Source organism: Anolis carolinensis, unplaced genomic scaffold, assembly GCF_035594765.1.
Source record: "Anolis carolinensis isolate JA03-04 unplaced genomic scaffold, rAnoCar3.1.pri scaffold_11, whole genome shotgun sequence".
In the NCBI taxonomy this organism is placed as follows: Eukaryota; Metazoa; Chordata; class Lepidosauria; order Squamata; family Dactyloidae; genus Anolis; species Anolis carolinensis.
In genome coordinates, this window is record NW_026943822.1 from 25,308,091 (window position 1) to 25,327,396 (window position 19,306).

The window sequence follows — 19,306 nt, forward strand, 5'->3', positions numbered from 1 at the left end:
GCCTCCTCGGTCACAGCAGCCAATCGCGTTCCCGGTACCGCCCCCAGCACCGCGCGCGATTGGTTCCCCTCTCTCGCCCCGCCCACAACAAAACCAAGCAGTTCCAAACAGAAAGGCCCGCTCTCGACACGACGCCTGATTGGCTCCTCTCTCAGCCCCGCCTCCTGTTCCCGCCCTCTTTTGGGAGGAAAAGCAAAACAAATCGCAGCAAGAGCCCCGCCCCCTTGGCTATGCAGGCGACAGCAGGGGCGTGGCTTCGGCTAGGAGGGGCGTGGCCAACTTCTCAATGCGGAAGTCGCTATCCAGGCATGGGCAAACTTGAGCCCTCCAGGTGTTTTGGACTCCAACTCCCACAATTCCTAACAGCCTACCGGCTGTTAGGAATTGTGGGAGTTGGAGTCCAAAACACCTGGAGGGCCCAAGTTTGCCCATGCCTGCACAATGTGTGTGTGTATCAGAATATATTGGAAATAATATTATATATTTGTTTAGAGATACAGTACATATAATCATCAGGTTTTAGTTGGGCTGTGTAATAGCAGTCATAATAGTCACCATAAATTGTAATAAACAATAGTAAAAGTAGCAAATGGTAATAAAATAATAATAATCATCATAAATAGTACTAAAGAATATTAAAAATTCTAAATAGTACTAAAGAATATTAAACAGTAACAAATAATAGTAATAACAAGTAGGATTAGATAGTAGTAATAACAATAGTAATAATGAGTAGTAAGAGTAAAATATAATACAATATCATACTAATAATATAATATATTAATTATATATTATATATTACATGTAATATTAATAATATTACAATATATAGATATAGTACAATATGGTAATTTATTGCCAGTATTGTGCTATGCTAATAATATAATATTGTATGAAAATTTAATTTGTAAGCCGCTCTGTGTCCCCTTCGGGGTGAGAAGGGCGGGATATAAATGTATTAATTAAATAAATAAATAAATAAATAGTAAATAATGCTATCATCAATAAATAATAAAAATAGCAACAAATAGTGATAGCAATAATGGATAGTAATAAATAGTAACAGCAATAATTAGCAATAACAGAGTAATAATTAGTAATAATGAATAGCAATATTTAGTAATAGTAAAAATAGTAATAACAAGTATAGTAGAGTCTCACTTATCCAAGCTTCTGGATTATCCAAGGCATTTTTGTAGTCAATGTTTTCAATATATCGTGATATTTTGGTGCTAAATTCGTAAATACAGTAATTGCAACATAACATGACTGCGTATTGAACTACTTTTTCTGTCAAACTTGTTGTATAACATGTTTGGGTGCTTAATTTGTAAAATCATAACCTAATTTGATGTTTAATAGGCTTTTCCTTAATCCCTTATTATCCAAGATATTCTCTTATCCGAGGTTCTGCCGGCCCGTTTAACTTGGATAAGTGAGACTCTACTGTAGTAGTAACTGTGCTCATTCCACGAAAATACCCCAAATATCCGAGGCCCTTGGGAAGAGCCCAATATTCAGAGACGAATCCCAGACCCTTGGACCTATTGATCTACACACATTTGCATCTTTTCGAACTGCTAGGTTGGCAGAAGCTGGGGCTAACAGCAGGAGCTCTCCCCACTCCCAGATTCGAACAGGCAACTTTTTGGTCGGCAAGTTCAGAAGCTCAGCGGTTTCATCCGCTGCGCCACCAGGGGCTCCCTGCTTTGTTGTTATGTTCATGTAAATGTAATATGAATGCTATTGCATGTTATTAATAGTAATATTTGGGGGTTGTTTGCACCCTCTCCTGCGGCCCCTGCTCCCTTCACCGGGACCCCCTCCCAACGCAACTGCAAACATGGTGCCCATTCAATGAACGGCTTCTCAGGCCCAGTTTAATATAAAATGTTTTTTTTTAATTGTTTCTGAAAACATTAAAAAAAAGTTTGCGCACTTTCAATAAAAAAAACCAACTGAAATGCTACTGCAATACCCCACGACTGTCATTTCAGCAGTACAACAGACAACATAACACGGGGAGAGTCGGACTGTGCATCGGTGGGGGGGAGGGGGCGGGGCTTCTTTTAAAGGGGCGGTCCTCCTTTCCTCAGAGTAGTAGTACAAGACTTCATCGGAACGTCAGGTGCATCATCATCATCATTATCATCATCATCATCACACGGGAAACGGTTTCCTTCCTCTTTCTTTTTTTGTCCAGTTCAAAAGTCAGTGCTTATTGCAAGGATTTGCAAATTTGTTTACTTGGCGGATTCTCCTGAAAAACAAAAGCCGTGTTTCCTTTTTCGCTCTCCCGACACAAGAGAGAGAGGAAATCAATCCGAGAATCGGAACGCGTCGAACAATTAACAAAGCAGAAGTCGTAAACACTTGTTGGCTTTTCTGAAATAAAGATGTAACGAACTCAGTGCTTTGGCTCTGCTTTCACGGTCCAACCCGCACAGAACCAGGGCCGGAAACAAAGGAGAAAGGAAAAGGAGGAAAGAGGAAGAAGGGAAGGAGAGGAAGAGGGGCCTACGCAGCACTGTACAAGGTGGTCAGGGGTCCGAGGAGGGGCCCATGCAGGTCAAGGAGGGGTCGGGGTCACACGGTGAGGCAAACAAAACACCTTTTTTTCCTGCTGTAATATTCTCAGGTAAGAGAACAAGAAATAGAACCATCTCATTGAGATAAATGCACGTTGCTACATAAGGCAAGGCCGGCGCGCTCGCCTTTTTCTCGTCGTCTTAAGAACAAAACACGTTTCGGAAACGTCCTCTTTTCCTTTCTTTTTGAAATGTCTTTCCCCCCTCGGAGGGGTGGCCTTTCGGTCCGACAGTCGCAACAGGAGCACAGTGCAAAAGGCCGGGGTGCTCTCTTCCCCCCAAATGAGCCCAACTCCCCACCCACAAAGGAAGCCAAGGATGTAAACTGGGGGGGGGGTAGGGGTGGGGGAGTCCCATGGGTGGGTGGTCACAGCCAAGGCCCGGGAAGTGGGTTCTGCCCCTCCTGAGGCCCAGCACGGCCTGCAAAGCATTGCATACACAAGGAAGAGCTGGGAGCACTGGGATCCTGCTGGGAAGGCCCCAAGAGACCCCCCCCCCCCCAAAAAAAAGCACCAGGAGATTCCCAGGGAAGAAGGTGCCTCTGCTTCCCACACCCACACATGTTGCTAGTCTCAAAGGAGAGTCTCTTCTGCCCCCAGGGCTAAGGCTGTGTTTGGAAAGAGGCTTCGGCTTTTGCAACTGACCAAATGAGGCCCCGGACAAGGCCGGCCACGCTCTCAAGTGAGAGGATGAGCCTCAGCTGTCTCCCACTCACTCACTCACTCTCGGCTGCCCCAAACCCAAGGGCTCTCCCCAGGTTTGCTCTCTAGGGCTCCCGGAGGAAGAGGCTCCTCCGCCAGCATCCTTATAAAGCGCTCAAGGCCCAGGGCCGGGGTGATGGGATTCTAGCACCGTAAATGGAAGGAAGTGGGAGAACCTGGCAGGAAACCCTTTCACTGTTTCTTCCGTTTCCTGGGACTCTCCTGCTGGGCGGCCCACTGGCGACCATGGCACCAAGAGCGTTACAAAGGGCAGCCCGGCAGCCCTTAATGAGCCCCTCCCTGCTCTCTGCGCTGGCTCTCCTGCCTTTGCAGCGGCCAAAGGCTACAGCAATATGGCCAAGGGGCTGCCCGCTAGAGAGAGGTGGGCGTTGGAGGGCCAAGAAGACCCCGGCACATCGACCCTTCTGCACACATTAAGGCTCTGGGTGGTTGACCTTGAGTCTGCGGCTTCTTCCCTGTGCTATTCTTTCCGAAGGCAGCCAAGGGCACAAGCCCCCTGGCAATGGGCAGGAGACGGCAAAAGGAGGCACGGGCAGGGCCAGAGCAGCCTGCAGGTTGAGTCCCCAGGAGGAGGAGGAGGAGTCGTAGGGAGGGAAAGCTGGCTCTAGGGCAAAGCACTACCCGCTGCACTTCTGCCCCAAACACTCACAAGAGCAGAGGGTCAGGGAAAACCTCGGCCCTGTCTCCCCCTCAATCTGACTCTGACCAGTCATTGAAAAACCAGGCATCCCTCCACTCCCGCAATCGCTTCAGGGATGGTCATGCGGCGGAGCGTAACGCACACAGGGCACGGAAAGCCCCAGGGCATGGAACTCTTTCTCTCCAATCTGAGATAGAAAAGCAACCTTTAAAAGTCAAGAACAACGGGAAATGCTCCTAAGATGAGCGGGCGGAGGCAGGCACCGCCCAAGGAGGCCGAGGGGTTCCTCCGTGGCGCCCCACCTGCCTGCCGCTCCTCCTCCTGCCCCGACTGCCTCCCTCCCCTTTGCTAGCCCTTGGTTGGTTGTGAGTTTCAAAATGTATTGGTGTCTCAGGGAGCTCCGCCACCTCTACCGCACAACGGAGCCACGGCGGAGCACAAAGCCTTCCCAACAGGATCCCTGAAGCGCCAAAGCAGCGGCCACAGCGGGACCCCAGAAACCTCTCGGGAGCCTCTCCTTGTGCCTGGCCCCACTATCACGTGTCCATGTGCGCTTCCTGGGATCTCTCCATTTCATTTCTTTTCTACCTGCATCACAGGTTCACCAACGCAAGCGAGAGGCCTCCGTGCCCACCTCAGTGTGGACGGCACTCTCCCCTTCAACAACAAACACTGGGAGGAAGCCGACCTCCGTCCGTTCGGAAGAGGGCCCGCCCACGTCCAGCCACCGCAGCGTCAGTGGCTCTGTGCCCTTTCGTGCGCAGTTTAGGCTTGCTAAACTGAGACAGTCCTCTCGCTGTCCACGTCTTCCTTCTTTTTTTCCTCCCTCGTCCTTTTTGCTACAATAAGAAAAGCTCTTCCGTAAGTTCAATTCTTAATACCTAATACTGGCTCTGGATCAAGCTGTATCCTTCAGAAACGGTGAGGATCGTATCTATTCCCTGCTGAAGAATGAAGCAGCTGGTAGAGCAACGTTATGTTTTTGTTTTTTTCTTTCCCCCCAAATGCCACAATGGAGTCATAGTCAGTGTTTTCTGCTGCAGGAGGCACTTCCATTAAGACAAATACAATACGCCTGCCTTTGAGATACAGTGTGCTACATACATGTTTTATAGATCCCTCTTTCCCGCCTGTGCGGGGCTCTCCCTGGTCAGCCCAGCATCTCCACGGCCGGGTGGTCCTTGCTCTCCATCCACTCGAACCCAGCCGATGTCATGGAGCCGATGGACTCGTTGCAAATCTGCTGGAAGAGCGGGTCGTTCTTCAGCTCCTCCAGCGTGGCCTCGTCGTCCTGGCCCTGCTGGTGGGGTCCCGGGTCGAAGAGCAGGTTGGTGTCCAGCGCGTTCAGGTCGTTGATGCTGCCGGAGAGGTCGGAGCTCAAGCGGATGTCGCTGGAGAAGACGGAGGGTCCGCCGCCAACACCGCCAAGGCCCCCGAGGTCCGAGGCCACTTGGCTGACCAGCTGCTGGCTGGGCTGGAGGCTGTCCTCCTCCAGGAGCTCCTTCACGGTGCTGCTGAAGTCGATCTGGGCCTCGCTTCCGGGCGCAGCTTGTGCTTGGGGCTCCCCAGAGGAGAAGGCCAGGGCATCGGGGTCTCCCACGCCAACGCCGTCGTCTTTGCTGAGGTAACTGGGCGGCTGAAAGTCGAACACAGCCGGGCTGGGGTTGAGCAAGCCCTGACTGCCGGGGAAGGCGGCCGACGTTTCCAAAATCTGCGTCAGGTTCATGCGGGCCGTGTAGTTGGAGGGCAGGTTGTTGATGCCCAGGCCCCGCACGGCATCGTCACTGTCCGGGTCCAGCTTGCTCAGCAGGACGTTGGTGATCTTCTTGGCGCTGGGCTGCGGCTTCTGTGGTGGAGGCGGCAGGAGAGCCGTCTGCATCATGACCGTGAGCGGGACCGACTGGCTGCGCTGGGCCAGGGTCTTGGCGGCGGCAGCGCTGCTGGCGTCTCCTGCGGGGCTGGCGAAAGGGCTGGCGTGCAGGGCCTCTGGGGGGACGGGGCTCCCGAAGTGCGTGGAGGGCGTCAGTCCCGAGCGCAAGAGCCCCGTCACCGGGCAGGCCGTGTTGCCGCTCAGGTTGCGCTGGCGGTGCACGGCGGGGCTGACGCTGCGGCAGCGGAAGTTGCTGCTGTGGGAGGAGGAGGAAGAGGAGGAGCCCTTGCCGTCAAGGGGAGCGGGGACGGCAAAGCCCTCTTGCTTGTTGCTGCCGCTGTTGACGGGGGACACGGGGGTCAGGCGGCCCAAATGGGTGTCATGGTGCCGCACCTGGGACTGGTAGGTCTGGCCCGGGACGGCAAAGGCGTGGGGCTTCCGGAAGCGGTCCTCCACCAGCTCCTGGTAGCTGGGCAGGATGCCGTGGCCGGAGACAGATCCCCCTCCGTAGCCGGCGTTCAGCCACTCCAGGCGGGTCTTGTCTGGGTGGGTGGCCATGGGCCGCTGCATGGGCTTGACGGGGCTGCTGGAGACCACGCTGGCATCGTGATAGGCCACGCTGGCGCTGATGGGTGTGAAGGCAAAGGGGTTGCGACACTCCACGGGGCTGGGGGGCACGCTGCTGCTGCAGTTGGAGTGGGGCGTGCCGATGGGCGTGTGCCGGCTGCTGCCCAGGGCACTGTCCACGGGGGTGGTGGGGGCCATCCGGGAGCAGGGGCTCTCTCGCGAGATGCCCTGCGAGCCAGTGATGAGCTCCGAGGTCGGCGTGGGGGTCGGGGTGGGCGTGGGCGTGGGGGTCGGGGTGTGCGCCGGGGTGCTGCTGCTGTGAATGGGGTGGTAGAAGTGGGTGCTGCCCGCCACGTGGGAGGGCATGGATGCCGGCTGTGCCGCGGCCCCTTGGTTTTGCAGAGCCATGCCCAAGGAGGTGCCGTACAGGTGGGAGCCAGCCATGGACATCTGCTCTTCCATCAGCACCAGCTCCTCCACGATGCTGTCCTGCGTTAGATCGTCGTCAAAGGAGAAGTAGTTCTCGTTGGACTGGGAGGCGGCATCCTCAAACTCCTTCAGCTCTGGCGGAGGCTGCAGGGACAACTGACTGGCGGCCTGGGCCTGGAGCTGCTCGAGCGAGGCGGCATCGTGGCCCTGGCCTTGCAGCGGCTGCCCATACATGGCCACCGCCACCTCCTCCTCCGTCTGCTGCAGCTGCAGCTGAGACTGTTGCTGCGCTTGCTGTGGCTGCAGCCCTTCAAAGTGCACTGGCTCCCAGACAGACTTGGGCAGGTTGTCCGAGACGGAGTGCCCCGCAAGCGTCATGACGCTGATCTCCTCGTCTTCTTCCTCGTCCTCGGGCGGCGGCAGGGGCAGCAGGGGCAGTTGCTGGGTCTGGGTCTGCATCTGCTGCTGTTCAGGGTTAACAGGAGCAAAAGTGGAGGCCTTTGCCAGGTGCTGCCACACTTCGGGGGCAAATCCCCCGTCAGGCTTGGAGGCGTTCTCCAGGACGAAGACGTTGCCTTCCAGCTTGACCTTGACATCCGGAGAGGAAGTGGAGAGCTGCTGCCCGAGAGCAGCGTCGCTGGTGCTGATGAGGATGTCGGCGTCCAGCGGGCAGGTCACCAGGTTGCTGGCGGAGGCCGAGTGGACCTTGATCATGACCTTGCCGGGAACCTGCAGCAGCGTGGCCGGGACATCGCTCTTGGCCAGGGCCACCATCCGCGGCAGGGCTTTCTTGGGGGCTTCTGCACTCACAGCAGCAGCAGCAGCAGGGGCCTGCCCCACTGAGGGCTTCTTGACCGGAGGGCCCTGGGCGTCCGCAAAGACAGAGGGCAGCCTCTTCCTGGGGCTTTTCGCATAGAGTTTGTCGCTGCCTCCAGGGCCGGACATGTTCAGGGTCACCTGCAGGGAGGGGAGTGTTTTTTGGACCGACGGTGGTCCGCTGGGCAATATGAGGCTGCTTCTCCCAGAATCCTCTGCTCGAACATCATAGCCCTGGAGGCCTTTGGCTTCTCTGAGACTCTCCTCAGCCTGGCCTTTCCAGGGCCCTTCTTCCTCCCTCCTCTGCTGATCACCGACAGCCACGTTCAGGGCCCCTTTTACGGCTTTGGCAGCAGCGTCCGGGCTCTCCTGGCACTGCAGCACACTCTCCTCCAAGGCTGCTTCCGGCTCCATCTTGACTTCTACCGAAGAGGCAGAAGGAGTTGTGCTTCCGCCGCCGGCCCTGGACCCCGGAGACTGGAGGGAGACCACAGACCCGTTCTTTATCTGCAGGACAGGCCTCGGCTCTTCGGTAGCGGTGGCTGCAGCAGTGACTCCCGAACTCATCACCGGGGCGGAGTGCTTGACCGTTGTGCCGCTGGTGCTGGTGGGGGCGAGGGAGATGGCGGTCATCTTGACCACATTCATGTGCTGGGCGGGGACCACGGTGGTCTTGATGGGGCTGCTTGTGAAAAGCACGGTGGTCGGGGAGCGGATGGTGAGGGGCCCGGAGCCGGCCGGCTTGGGCAGAATCTGCGGGTAGCGGTGGCGAGCTGAGCGGTCGCCCACGGGGCTGGCGGGCACATTCTGCGGGGTCTTGGGTGACTGCTTGACCGACTGCATGTGCTGAGTGACCACCTGGACGTTGAGTGGGAGGACCTTGCCCTCGGAGGAGCCCACGGGGCTGGGGGAGGTCACCAGCTGGCGGGTCCTGGGCACCTGGGTTGGGAGAGAGCAAGGAAGGGGGAAACATGAGGGTTGATGTATTAATTCAGTCTTGAGGTGATTTTTGATTTCCAAATGCATATATTTTATCAAAAAGAACAGCCATCAGAACCTACACAAACACACACACACACAGATGTGGCCAAATGCAGCATTTCCTAACATCTATACCAGGATTGCACCCAACTATGCCATCCCATTGAAGGGACTTTCTGTCTTTTAGGTTAGAGATAGTCCCCCCATTACAATATTTTTCCTTCTAGGACCACAGTTATTATTTTAAAATTCCATACAGATTAAAATGCAGACTTCTTTTTAAACTTTTTCCCGCTTTCTTTTTTTTAACAAGGTTTTTGTGTGTGTTTTTTTTTCTTTATTGATAATTGCCAATTTATCCCTTTCCAGTATTTTGCAATCCATTCTTCTATGATTTCTTCCAATGTAGTGCAACGTAGAGCATCTTTGCTGCAATCATAGAGTTGAGTGATTTCCATTGGTGTGTTTGGCATTCTCAAGAAAAATAGTTTGGGCTTTGACTATATCTTTGCATTTAAAAATCACCCTACAATGGGAAAGAGGTTTATTTCATGGACGTACCGTGATGGGACTGGGGACGGCGGCCACCACGATCCCGATGGGCTGCGGGGACAGGATGGCCGGGCTGCCGTTGGAGAGGCTGGGGACCCCGTTGCTGGCGGGCCCCGGCCCCTCGGCCCTCTTCCCCCCGGGAGACTCCCCCGGCAAAGGCGACTGCAGCTTCTGCTCCTGCTGCTTCTTCTGGATCTTGCGCTGGAGCTGCTGCTTGGCGTCGATGGGGGAAGGCAGGGTCTTCACCTGCGGCTGGAAGGCGTGGCTCTCTGCCGTCGGGATGAAGGCGGACGCTGCCGGAGGGATCCCTTTGATTCCTAGGAAGGAAAGGGAATGGGTGGGTGGGTGGGTGGGCCAGCAGGGCTGAGCAGGATCCCAGTCAAGGCTTTCATGCTGAGTCTAAGGACGACAACTACCAGACCTGTACAGCTCTTGAAAGAATTAAGCTGTTTCATGCTGTGCACCAGGATGTTCTTCCTAATGTTTGGGTGGAATTCCTCTCTCTCCCTGACTCTCTTTTTGTAACTGGTTTGTTTTCTAGATTCCAGAGAAGAGGAAAACAAACTCCATCTTTGACATGATATCCCTTCAGACATTCAGAGATTTACAGATGGCTCTCATATCATCTAGCTCTCTTTCTAGACAGGGCCCTTTCACACCTCAGAACAATAATAGCAACAATAAAAAGAATTTATGCATTACCCACCTTGCCTTTTCATTATCGCCCAGCGCTGCCCCGGCTCCTTCCCATGGAGTCTTCTGAGGGTTGCTTACAATACTCAGCTCCAAATACTCACTTGAGTGATGGAAGCCCAGATTCCCTGGGACAGGATCCTATGGCCCCTCCATGCAGAACCCGCCCCCCAAAGGGAAGAGAAGGGAGCCAGGCCTCACCTGCCGGGGCCCCCGCCATCACGGTCAAGGCGGCCATGGACTTGGTGCCGATGTAGTGGCTCTTGACCAGGAAGCGGGAGAGGTCCAGGACGGTGTCGAAGGGCTGGCTCAGCACCTTCTGGGCCCATTCGCAGACCAGCTGGCAGGCCGCCGACACCACCTCCTCGTCCACACTCTGCAGCTGCCCAGAGGCCTCCGCTCCGTCCAGCTGTGGGCAAAACCAAAGGGGGTTTCTCAACACCAGCCCCAAAAGCGTTCACACCTTCCCCTGAGACACCAGGGCCCCTCCTAAGGCTTCGCTCCCAGCACAAAAAGGCATGTCAAAACAGATGCTGGTCTTTGGGCCCGTCTCCTTTGTTCAATGGTGCAAATGTTTGGGGCCGGGCTGAGAAAGAGCATACATACAGATATATAGATATAGATATCTTACCCCATCTCCTATTTTATGAAAGTCCAGATTGGGAAGCGTCGGCATCTGCACAAAGGCTTTCTTCCGGAGTCCGCTGTAGCAATACGTGATTTTGAAAATTAAGGTGTAAATAGATATTTTTCTATTCTGCTTGAGGGACAGAGGTTAGGGCTCTCTGTGTGTGGGATTTAGGGGTAAAGCAAGGGCAGAAAGACCACTCAAATCTCCTTGAATATCTTCTAGAAAGGGAGAGGGAAGCGAGGAGGGGCTTCTGACGAGACATATATGATTCACAGCAAAAGGATATTTGGATTTGCCTCGGGTACCCAGGCGACGGGCCTTCATGTTGGGGAAGACGTTTTTCATGATCTTCCCAAAATCGGCGGCACTTAATGGGTGGTAGCCAAGATTGTCGCAATAGCTCCTGGAAGAGAAGGAGAGCAAGCGCTCATGTTTCTGGGGGACCGACAAGTGGGATCGCATGCAAAGCCTTTCCTGATGCAGCCCCTCTTTTTGGCACTGAGGGAAGGAAACGTGAGGGTTTGCTGAAGTCTTTGGGACCAAACTGGTTTTACATGTACATGCACATTTGTTTATAATATTTTAGACTTCTAAACAGAGGTTCACCAATCCAACCTGGCTCCTCATGACACTATTTAAAGTCCAGTCTTGGACCATTTGAAAAAAGACAAACTTGAGATAAACACCTCTGAGCATGAGATCTCACTACAGCTGAAACATGTGCCTTTAATTTTAAAAACCCCATAAACTTCTATTGGTGTTAAAAGACCCTTAAAACAAGAAGAATGCAGCGAAGGGCCCTGGGAGAGGCTTACTTGTACTCATCGTAGACCTCCTGTTTGGGGAGGGAGGTCTCGGGGTGCTCCTCCAAGGTGTTCCGGATCCAGGAGAAGGCATGCACCTGTTGGGCCCGGCTGGACGACACCGACAGCTGGTCGCTGCACCGGAAAAGAGGAGGGAGAGAGAGGAGGAGTTACAGGGAGCACGCCTCATCATGGCCCATTTTCAGGCAATGCTCTACAGCAGGCCTGGGCAAATTTGGGCCCTCCAGGTGTTTTGGACTTCAGCTCCCATAACTCCTAATAGTCTCAGGCTCTTTCCTTTTCCCCCTCAGCCGTTTAGGGCTCCTTGAAATGGAGGGGAGGGATCCTCTTCAGCCAAAAGGCTCCACTGTGGGCTGCTTTATTAGCTGACGTACTAATATTCACAAGCCAGTGGACAGGGGAGACCCCTCCATGTGCACGGCAGGGGCCAAGACAGGGCTCTAGATGGCTCCGGGGCCAGAGATGCGGTTACAGAAAACCCCCATGGAAGTCAACGGGGGGGCCCCTGCAGGCCACGTACCTTTTCTCCCCATTGCTGGGTCCAGAAGGCAGTTGAAGGTAGAGGTAGAGTTTCTGTAAATCTGTAAACTTCTCAACTTCTTGCTAAACGCAGCGTTTTGAAGAGAGAGAGAAAGCAGGATGGAAGCATGACCCTATGTAAGGGGCACGTTCCACTTCCCATTCAAGCCCCCTCTTCTCCCAAGAAGGGATGCAAACCCACCCAATCTCACTCGGGAAGGAAAAGCTTCAAGCAGATTGTGGAGATTGTGAAGGGTGTGAGAGGCACGATGTATGGATGCAGGGCAGGCCTTTCAGACTGAGACCGCCTGGATCCCCCTCTAACCAGACCCGTGTCCCCGGCCCCAGAGCGCCTGCCTGTCCCACTTACCAAAATGCAGTCCACTTTCGATTGTACAGTTTTGCTAGAGAGAAGGGGGAGAAAAAGCCCGGCATTAACCATAGGCATGGCAAATCAGTCGCATGGCTTTATATGCAAATACACAGAGGTCCTTTGGGGTGCAGCCGGCACTCGCTCGTCCTGCGAAGGGGCGGCCGTTTCCGCATATAGCCTCTGCTGCAACCCAACACGGCTGCTCCCTCCCTTCAAAGGCTGCCTCTCTCTCTCTCTCTCTCTCTCTCTCTCTCGGCTGAAGGAGACACCTGTCGGCCCAGGACTCCCCTCTTTCGCCGGTCAGAAATAGGAGCCACGTGGCCCTCCTCCGGCTGCAGAGGCCACTCAACCACTCGGCCAGCCAGATCCACTCTATGAGATTCATAGAAAAACCAGAGCAAAATGTGCTGCTGCAGGATGCCCCTCCCGCAAATCAAAGTTTGTGCACTTTAATCAACTTTTCCCATGTTTTCATTCTGATAGAACCAATTAGGAAATGGTATGTGCATCCTAGGAACAAATATCGTGTGACATTTTGTGATTTATATATGCCGCTTTTTCTCTCTTAAAAGCAATGAACAATACTTAAAACAGTGTTCCATTCATAACTGAAGGCATGTAAATGCCAGAATAGAACAAAACGGGGGAGTATTAAAAAGAAGGGTTGTTGTGTGTTTTCCGGGCTGTATACCTCTCAACCTCTGAGGATGCCTGCCATAGATGTGGGTGAAACATCAGGAGAATGCTTCTGGAACATGGCCATACAGCCCGGAAAACTCACAGCAACCCTATGATTCTGGCCATGAAAGCCTTCAACAACATATTTAAAAGAAATAGTTTAAAACCATAAAAACTCTTATTTAAATACATAAAACATGAGACTACACCCCTTGAGGTCAATATCGCACTTCCTCTTCAACCTTTGATTCCTAATTTTAAAGGAAAGCTCCCCAGTGTCCACTCTTCAGTTAGGGTGGTTTGTATTGGACGCAGCACAAGGACGATCCCACACTAACAGAGGTCCAGGCATAAAGTGTGGCTCAATGGGAAGACATGGACCCTACAGAATACACTGCAATCGCACACACGAGGTGCCAGCCATAAACATTCAACTGTGGTCCGTATCTATTGTGTTCCAGAGAGGTCCAGGACTAGGTAATGCTGCCAGTTATTCACAAAACCTGTGGCAAAGACAGATCCTCTCCAGCATCTGATTGGAAGGCAATGCAAAGGCCATGGGTGGACCCAACAAAGAGGTGTTTCTACGAGGTTGAAAATATAGAGCAGGCATGGGCCAACCTGGGCCCTCCCTCCAGGTGTTTTGGACTTCAAATCCCACAATTCCTAGGGATTTGAAGTCCAAGACACCTGGAGGGAGGGCCCAAGTTGGCCCATGCCTGCTTAAAACAGTAAAATGAGAGAGACCCTCTGCTCTATAATATGCTTCCGCATGACCCCTCCTTGGACCGGCGCGTGGTGGATGATGGACTCGATGCCTCCAGCAGCCTTTTCTTTATGGCATCATGACCCGACCTTTCTAGGAATCGTCCGGGTGCCTCCTCCTAAGAAAGTCCCCCCACCCTCAAAGGCCACTGGGAGGCTTTCTATGCCTTGGACACAAAAGCGATTAGCATAAAAGCTTTAATGAATCTCAAATCAAAACAGAAAACAGAGAGATTAAATCCCGAGTGGGCAGCCGGCGCTCTGCCACTCCGCCGCCACCGCTGCCCTGGCTGACACCAATGAGGCGCCCGAGGTGCCGCTGGGCCCAACCTTTCTGTCTAGACGTTTAATCCACGGACAGAGCTGAAAAGGAAGGTGGGTGGGAGGGGGATCACTGGGGGTCTTGGTGGGCATCAGGGTCCAATCCCCGGGCAGGAAAACAAACACACCAATGCATGAGGAAAGGCAGCATAGACACACAACAGGTCTGTACATTTGTGTGCGCACCTTCTCTTTCACGTGTACACTGTGAGATTAAAAAGAATGGACAGGGGAACATTGGGGGTCTTGGTGGGCATCAGGGTCCAATCCTCGGGCAGGAAAACAAACACACAAACACATGGGGAAAGGCAACATAGACACACAACAGGTCTGTACATTTGTGTATGCACATGTACATTGTAAGATTAAAAAGAATGGTCAGGAATGTTTTCGTGGGGGCCAGCCAGGATCTGGACCAAGCGAGAAGAGGCCCTTCCCCAGAAATACAGGTGTGAAGGGAAGCAACCTGAGCTGGTAGCTATTTTGGAATCAAGGGCCTGAATAATGGTCAGGACTCGATACTGGGGAGACAAGGTGTGATATTATAAAATAAGTAAGTGGGGGTGCTGGAGGCAGGCGCCCGCACTGGCAGCCCCATCTTTCTCCCTCATTGCACTCTGAGCAGCAAGAATTTCTAGCAGCATCAGCAATGGAGGGATGGTGAAGAAAGGGCTGAAAACATATCTACAAGCTGTCCCCAGAGGTTTAATTTGTTTGTAAGTCAGAACAGGGACATTTGGCTTGCTGAGGAAACAAGGATTGGGGAGAAAGCTGCCAAGGGCTCCTCCCTGGGGCACTCTTTCTCAGCCCAGCCTCCTTGTTGCTGGTGTGGATGCCTCCGCCTTCGACATCCACCTGTAAGGCCACCTCCCTCTTTTTCTGCCACTGTCTCATATTGACTGCCTTTGAGGGGAATCCAGCTTTTGCAACACATGGCAGCCCTTGAGTGTTGTTGTGGGAAGAAGAGGGGCGGGTTTTAGGGCTCGGCTGTGGAGCATCGTCCCCCTTCCTCTCCCCCAAAGACAGGCAGAATCCTGGCACTTCCTGCTCCCAGGACCCGCCAAGGCATTGAAAGGGGGGCGGATCCCCTCTCTGATCCCGAGCAAGGGCCCTCTCTCCCTTCCCTGTTGCCAGGCAGGTGGGCACAACCCAGGGGAGACCACGCTGTGTGACTTTGCTCCCAGCCACAAAGGCTCCATGCCTGCCTCCCCACCTGTTTGGGGATGGAAGGATGGAGAGATGAAGGGAAGGAGGAGGAGGAGGAAGAAGCAGCAGCCCAGGCTGCCCATGCTGCTGCTGCCGCCGCTGCCTCCTCCGCCAATGAAAGGGGAGAGGTTTTCCTCCGTAGCCATTTTGTCTCCCCACAATGTGAAGCAGAAGCGCCTCCGCCACTGATGTAAACACAGGGCTGAATGAAGGAACTGGGGCAAAGGAAGGAGCCTTTCCTTCTCATGCAGGCCTGGCATCCAGAAGGCACACAGGGGAGGGCACCGGGAGGGAGGCAGGGACCCTCTCTGCTGGCACTCCGTAAACAAAGCCAGGGGAGTGGGCTGGCAGGCTGGCTGGCAGGAGAAGGAGGGTTGGCCCCTCCCCAAAGGCAACGCCCCCCCCCCCCCCCCCCACACACACACATTGCACCCAGTGCCAGCCTCGCCCTCCTGACAGGCCAGCTAGCACAAAAGCCTCCTTCCTGCATTATTGCCTGGGCACAATAACAACAACAACAAGGAAAAGGAGGAGAGGGGAGGGGGGGATGCAGAGGCCTCCATCACGCCAAGCCCCCTCCCCTCCCCATACCCCTTCTCCCTCCCTCCCTCCTTCCTTCCCTTCCAAAAGCTGTCAACAAGGCGGTGCCTGGGGCGGAGGGGAGGGGGCTTTGGGGAGACAGCATGCGGCAGAGAAAGAGAGAGAAAGGGGGGAAATTGAGGCCCCTTCCCCATAGCTCCATAAAGTCCCACATTTTCTGCTCTGAACGGGGATATATGGCAGTGTGGGCTCAGATAACCCAGGTCAAAGCAGATATTGTGGATGCTTCTGCCTTGATATTCTGGGTTGTATGGCTGTGTGGAAGGGTCACCAGGCCATCCTATCCTGGGGTTTTCTGGGGGCCCTGAAAAGGAGGGAGGGAGGGAGGGAGGGAGACCCCCCCCCCATTACTCCCGCAAGGAAAGGAGGGTGAAGGGAGGGGTGTCCAGGCCCATGAAGGCTTTCATGACCATAATCACTGGGTTGCTGTGAGTTTTCTGGGCTGTCAGGCCATGTTCCTCTTCAGGCATCCTCAGAGGATGTTAGGTCTGTTGGACACTAGGCAGGTGGGGTTTAGATCTATGCCTGTGAAATAATGTCCAGCGTGGGAGAAAAAACTCTCGTCTGTTTGAGGCAAGTGTGAATGTTGCAACTGATCACCTTGATTACTATTGAAAGGTCTTCCAGATTCAAAGCCTGGCTGCTTCCTGCCTGAGGGAATCCTTTGTTGGGAGGTGTTAGCTGGCTGTGATTGTTTCATGTAAATAATAAGGCTATAAACTAATTTAATGATGACCTGGACTGGCCTTGGAATAAATATGACTTGGGATTTTGTGATTTTAATGTTATGTTTTAATTGGCTGGCTTTAATGTGTTGTTTATTCATGGATAGATGTATATAGGCAGCACTGAATTGTTGCTGCCTTTGTAAGGCCGCCTTGAGCCCCCTTCAGAGTTGAGAAAGGCGGGATACAAATATGGCAAATAAAAATAAATACATGCCTGGAATTCCCCTGTTTTCTCACAGCCTCTGAGGATTCCTGCCATAGATGCAGGTGAAACGTCAGGAGAGAATGCTTCTGGAGCATGGCCAGACAGTCCGGAAAACTCAGGCCCCTTCCACACAGCTGAATAAAATCCCACATGACCTGCTTTGAACTGGAATATATGGCAGTGCAGACTCAGATAACCCAATTCACAGCAGATATTCTGGGTTCTGGGACTGTGTGGAAGGGCCCTCGGTGGAGGCTGCCCGGGGAGAGGGCCCTGATCCTGGGAGAGCAAGGAGCGTGGGCCTGGCCTGCCTGAATGCCTGCCTGCCGCAGAGCCTGAAAGGGCAACGGCAAAGGAGGCAGGCGAGGCAGGCGTCTGGGCAGGCAGGAAGGAGGCAAGGAAAAAGAGGAGGAGCTGGCAGCGTGCTCTACCGCCATGGCTGCAAACACAACAGAGAGAGAAGAGGAGGAGGATTGGGCCCTGATCCCTCTCCCTTTCCATCATCATCATCACTGGAAACACAACAAGATTAGTACACAGCAAAGAAGATCACTACGGTGGCATTAATATTATTATTATTAGTAGTAGTAGTAGTAGTAGTAGCAGTATGATTAAGAGATTGAACCCTGATCCCCCTTCCTTTCCATTATTATTATTATTATTATTATTATTATTATTATTATTAGATACACAACAAGATTAGTACACAGCAAACAAGATCACTACGGTGGCATTATTATTATTATTATTATTATTATTATTATTATTATTATTAAGAGGATTGGGTCCTGATCCCCCTCCCTTTCCATTATTATTGTTACTATGATGATGATGATTATTGGATACACAACAAGATTAGTACACAGCTAACAAGGTAACTACGGTGGCATTATTATTATTATTACTATTATTATTATTATGAGTATGAAGAGGATTGGGCCCTGATCCTGCTCCCTTTCCATCATCATCATCATCATCATCATCATCACTATTATTATGAAGAGGATTGGGCCCTGTTCCCCCTCCCTTTCTATTATTATTATTATTATTATTATTATTATTGGATACACAACAAGATTAGTACAAGCAAACAAGATCACTATGCTGGCTGTATTATTATTATCATTATCATTATTATTAGTAGTATGATGAAGAGGATTGGGCCTTGATCCCCCTCCCTTTCTATTATTATTACTATTATTATTATTGGATAAACATTAAGATGAGTATACAGCAAACAAGATCCCTATGCTGGAATTATTATTATTATTATTATTATTAGTAGTAGTAGTAGTAGTAGTAGTAGTATGAAGAGGATTGGGCCCTGGCCCCCCCTCCTTTTCCATTATTATTATTATTATTATTATTATTGGATACACATCAAGATTAGTATACAGCAAACAAGATCCCTATGCTGGCTGTATTATTATTATTATTATTGTAGTAGTAGTAGTAGTATGATGATGAAAAGGATTGGGCCCTGCCCCCCCTCCTTTTCCATTATTATTATTATTATTATTATTATTATTATTGGATACACATCAAGATTAGTATACAGCAAACAAGATCCCTATGCTGGCTGTATTATTATTATTATTATTGTAGTAGTAGTAGTAGTATGATGATGAAAAGGATTGGGCCCTGCCCCCCCTCCTTTTCCATTATTATTATTATTATTATTATTATTATTATTGGATACACATCAAGATTAGTATACAGCAAACAAGATCCCTATGCTGGCATTATGATGATGATGATGAGTATGATGGCGAGGAGGATCGTGCCCCGGCCCCCCTCCCTTTCCTCTCCGGTGATGGGGATGGTGGTGCTCACTCACCAGATGGAGCTCTTGATCTTGTGCTGCAGCGCGCTGGCCTCGGTCCCCTGCAGGCCGGGCACCAGGGCCGGGAGCAGGCCCCCCGACGGAGGGGAAGGCCCCCCGGCAGCCACGGGGCCCTCGCTCGGGGATGGCGCTGGGGCTGGCGCTTGCTGCTGAGGCTCCTCGGCTGCCGTCGCCGCCATCATCCTCGCCGTGCAGGCAGGGAGGGAACCAGGGAGGGCCGCCTCCCCGCTAGGCCCGCCCGGGCCCGGGATCGCTCGCCCTCCGCGCCCTCGCCGCCTGGCCACCCGGATGGAGCGCCTGCCTCCGCCGCCGCTGCCGTGAGGGGCGCATCCCCGGAGGAGGGGGAGGAGCCTCTGCGGGGGAAGGGGAGGAGCCTGCGTCGGGGAAGGGGAGGAGCCCCCCGGGAGGCGGGACCCTCCTGGCCGAGCCCTGGGCGCCCATTGGCGGGCGCCTCGTGACGTCACCGCCACCCTCTCTTCTCTTGTGCAAAACAGGCCTGGGCCAACTTGGGCCTTCCCTCCGGGGGTTTGGGACTCCAACTCCCACAATTCCTAACAGCCGGCAGGCTGTTAGGAATTGTGGGAGTTGGAGTCCCAAACCCCCGGAGGGAAGGCCCAAGTTGGCCCAGGCCTGGGATAGGTAGAATCATGACAGATGGCCATCCAGCCCCTGCTTAGTAATAATGGATTCGCAAGGGAACCCCAAAGGGCATCTAGTCCAGCCCCGCTTCTGCCTTCATGCAGGAAAGGCACCAT

General features: G+C 52.7%; 1 protein-coding gene across 1 annotated transcript; it reads right to left on the reverse strand.

Moving 5' to 3' along the window:
- Positions 1–1,879: 1,879 nt before the first annotated feature.
- On the reverse strand, positions 1,880–19,008 carry rfx7 (regulatory factor X7). Its single transcript, XM_062963406.1, has 9 exons — positions 18,546–19,008; positions 12,203–12,236; positions 11,834–11,916; positions 11,305–11,427; positions 10,776–10,892; positions 10,490–10,574; positions 10,060–10,267; positions 9,175–9,482; positions 1,880–8,571 (listed from the first exon to the last, which is right to left on the reverse strand). The coding sequence occupies exons 1-9, from the start codon at positions 18,731–18,733 to the stop codon at positions 5,101–5,103; spliced, it is 4,617 nt and encodes a 1,538-aa protein (XP_062819476.1). The 5' UTR covers positions 18,734–19,008; the 3' UTR covers positions 1,880–5,100.
- Positions 19,009–19,306: the final 298 nt, after the last annotated feature.

Bases quoted from the DNA above. Each gene is read 5' to 3' on its own strand.
- rfx7 (XM_062963406.1), bottom strand. From the start codon at position 18,733: ATGATGGCGGCGACGGCAGCCGAGGAGCCTCAGCAGCAAGCGCCAGCC. The intron at 10,268-10,489 runs GTAAGATATCTA...TTTTGCCCACAG, and splicing joins TTCATAAAATAGGAGATGGG to CTGGACGGAGCGGAGGCCTC. The intron at 8,572-9,174 runs GTACGTCCATGA...CTCCCAACCCAG, and splicing joins CCGTCCCCAGTCCCATCACG to GTGCCCAGGACCCGCCAGCT.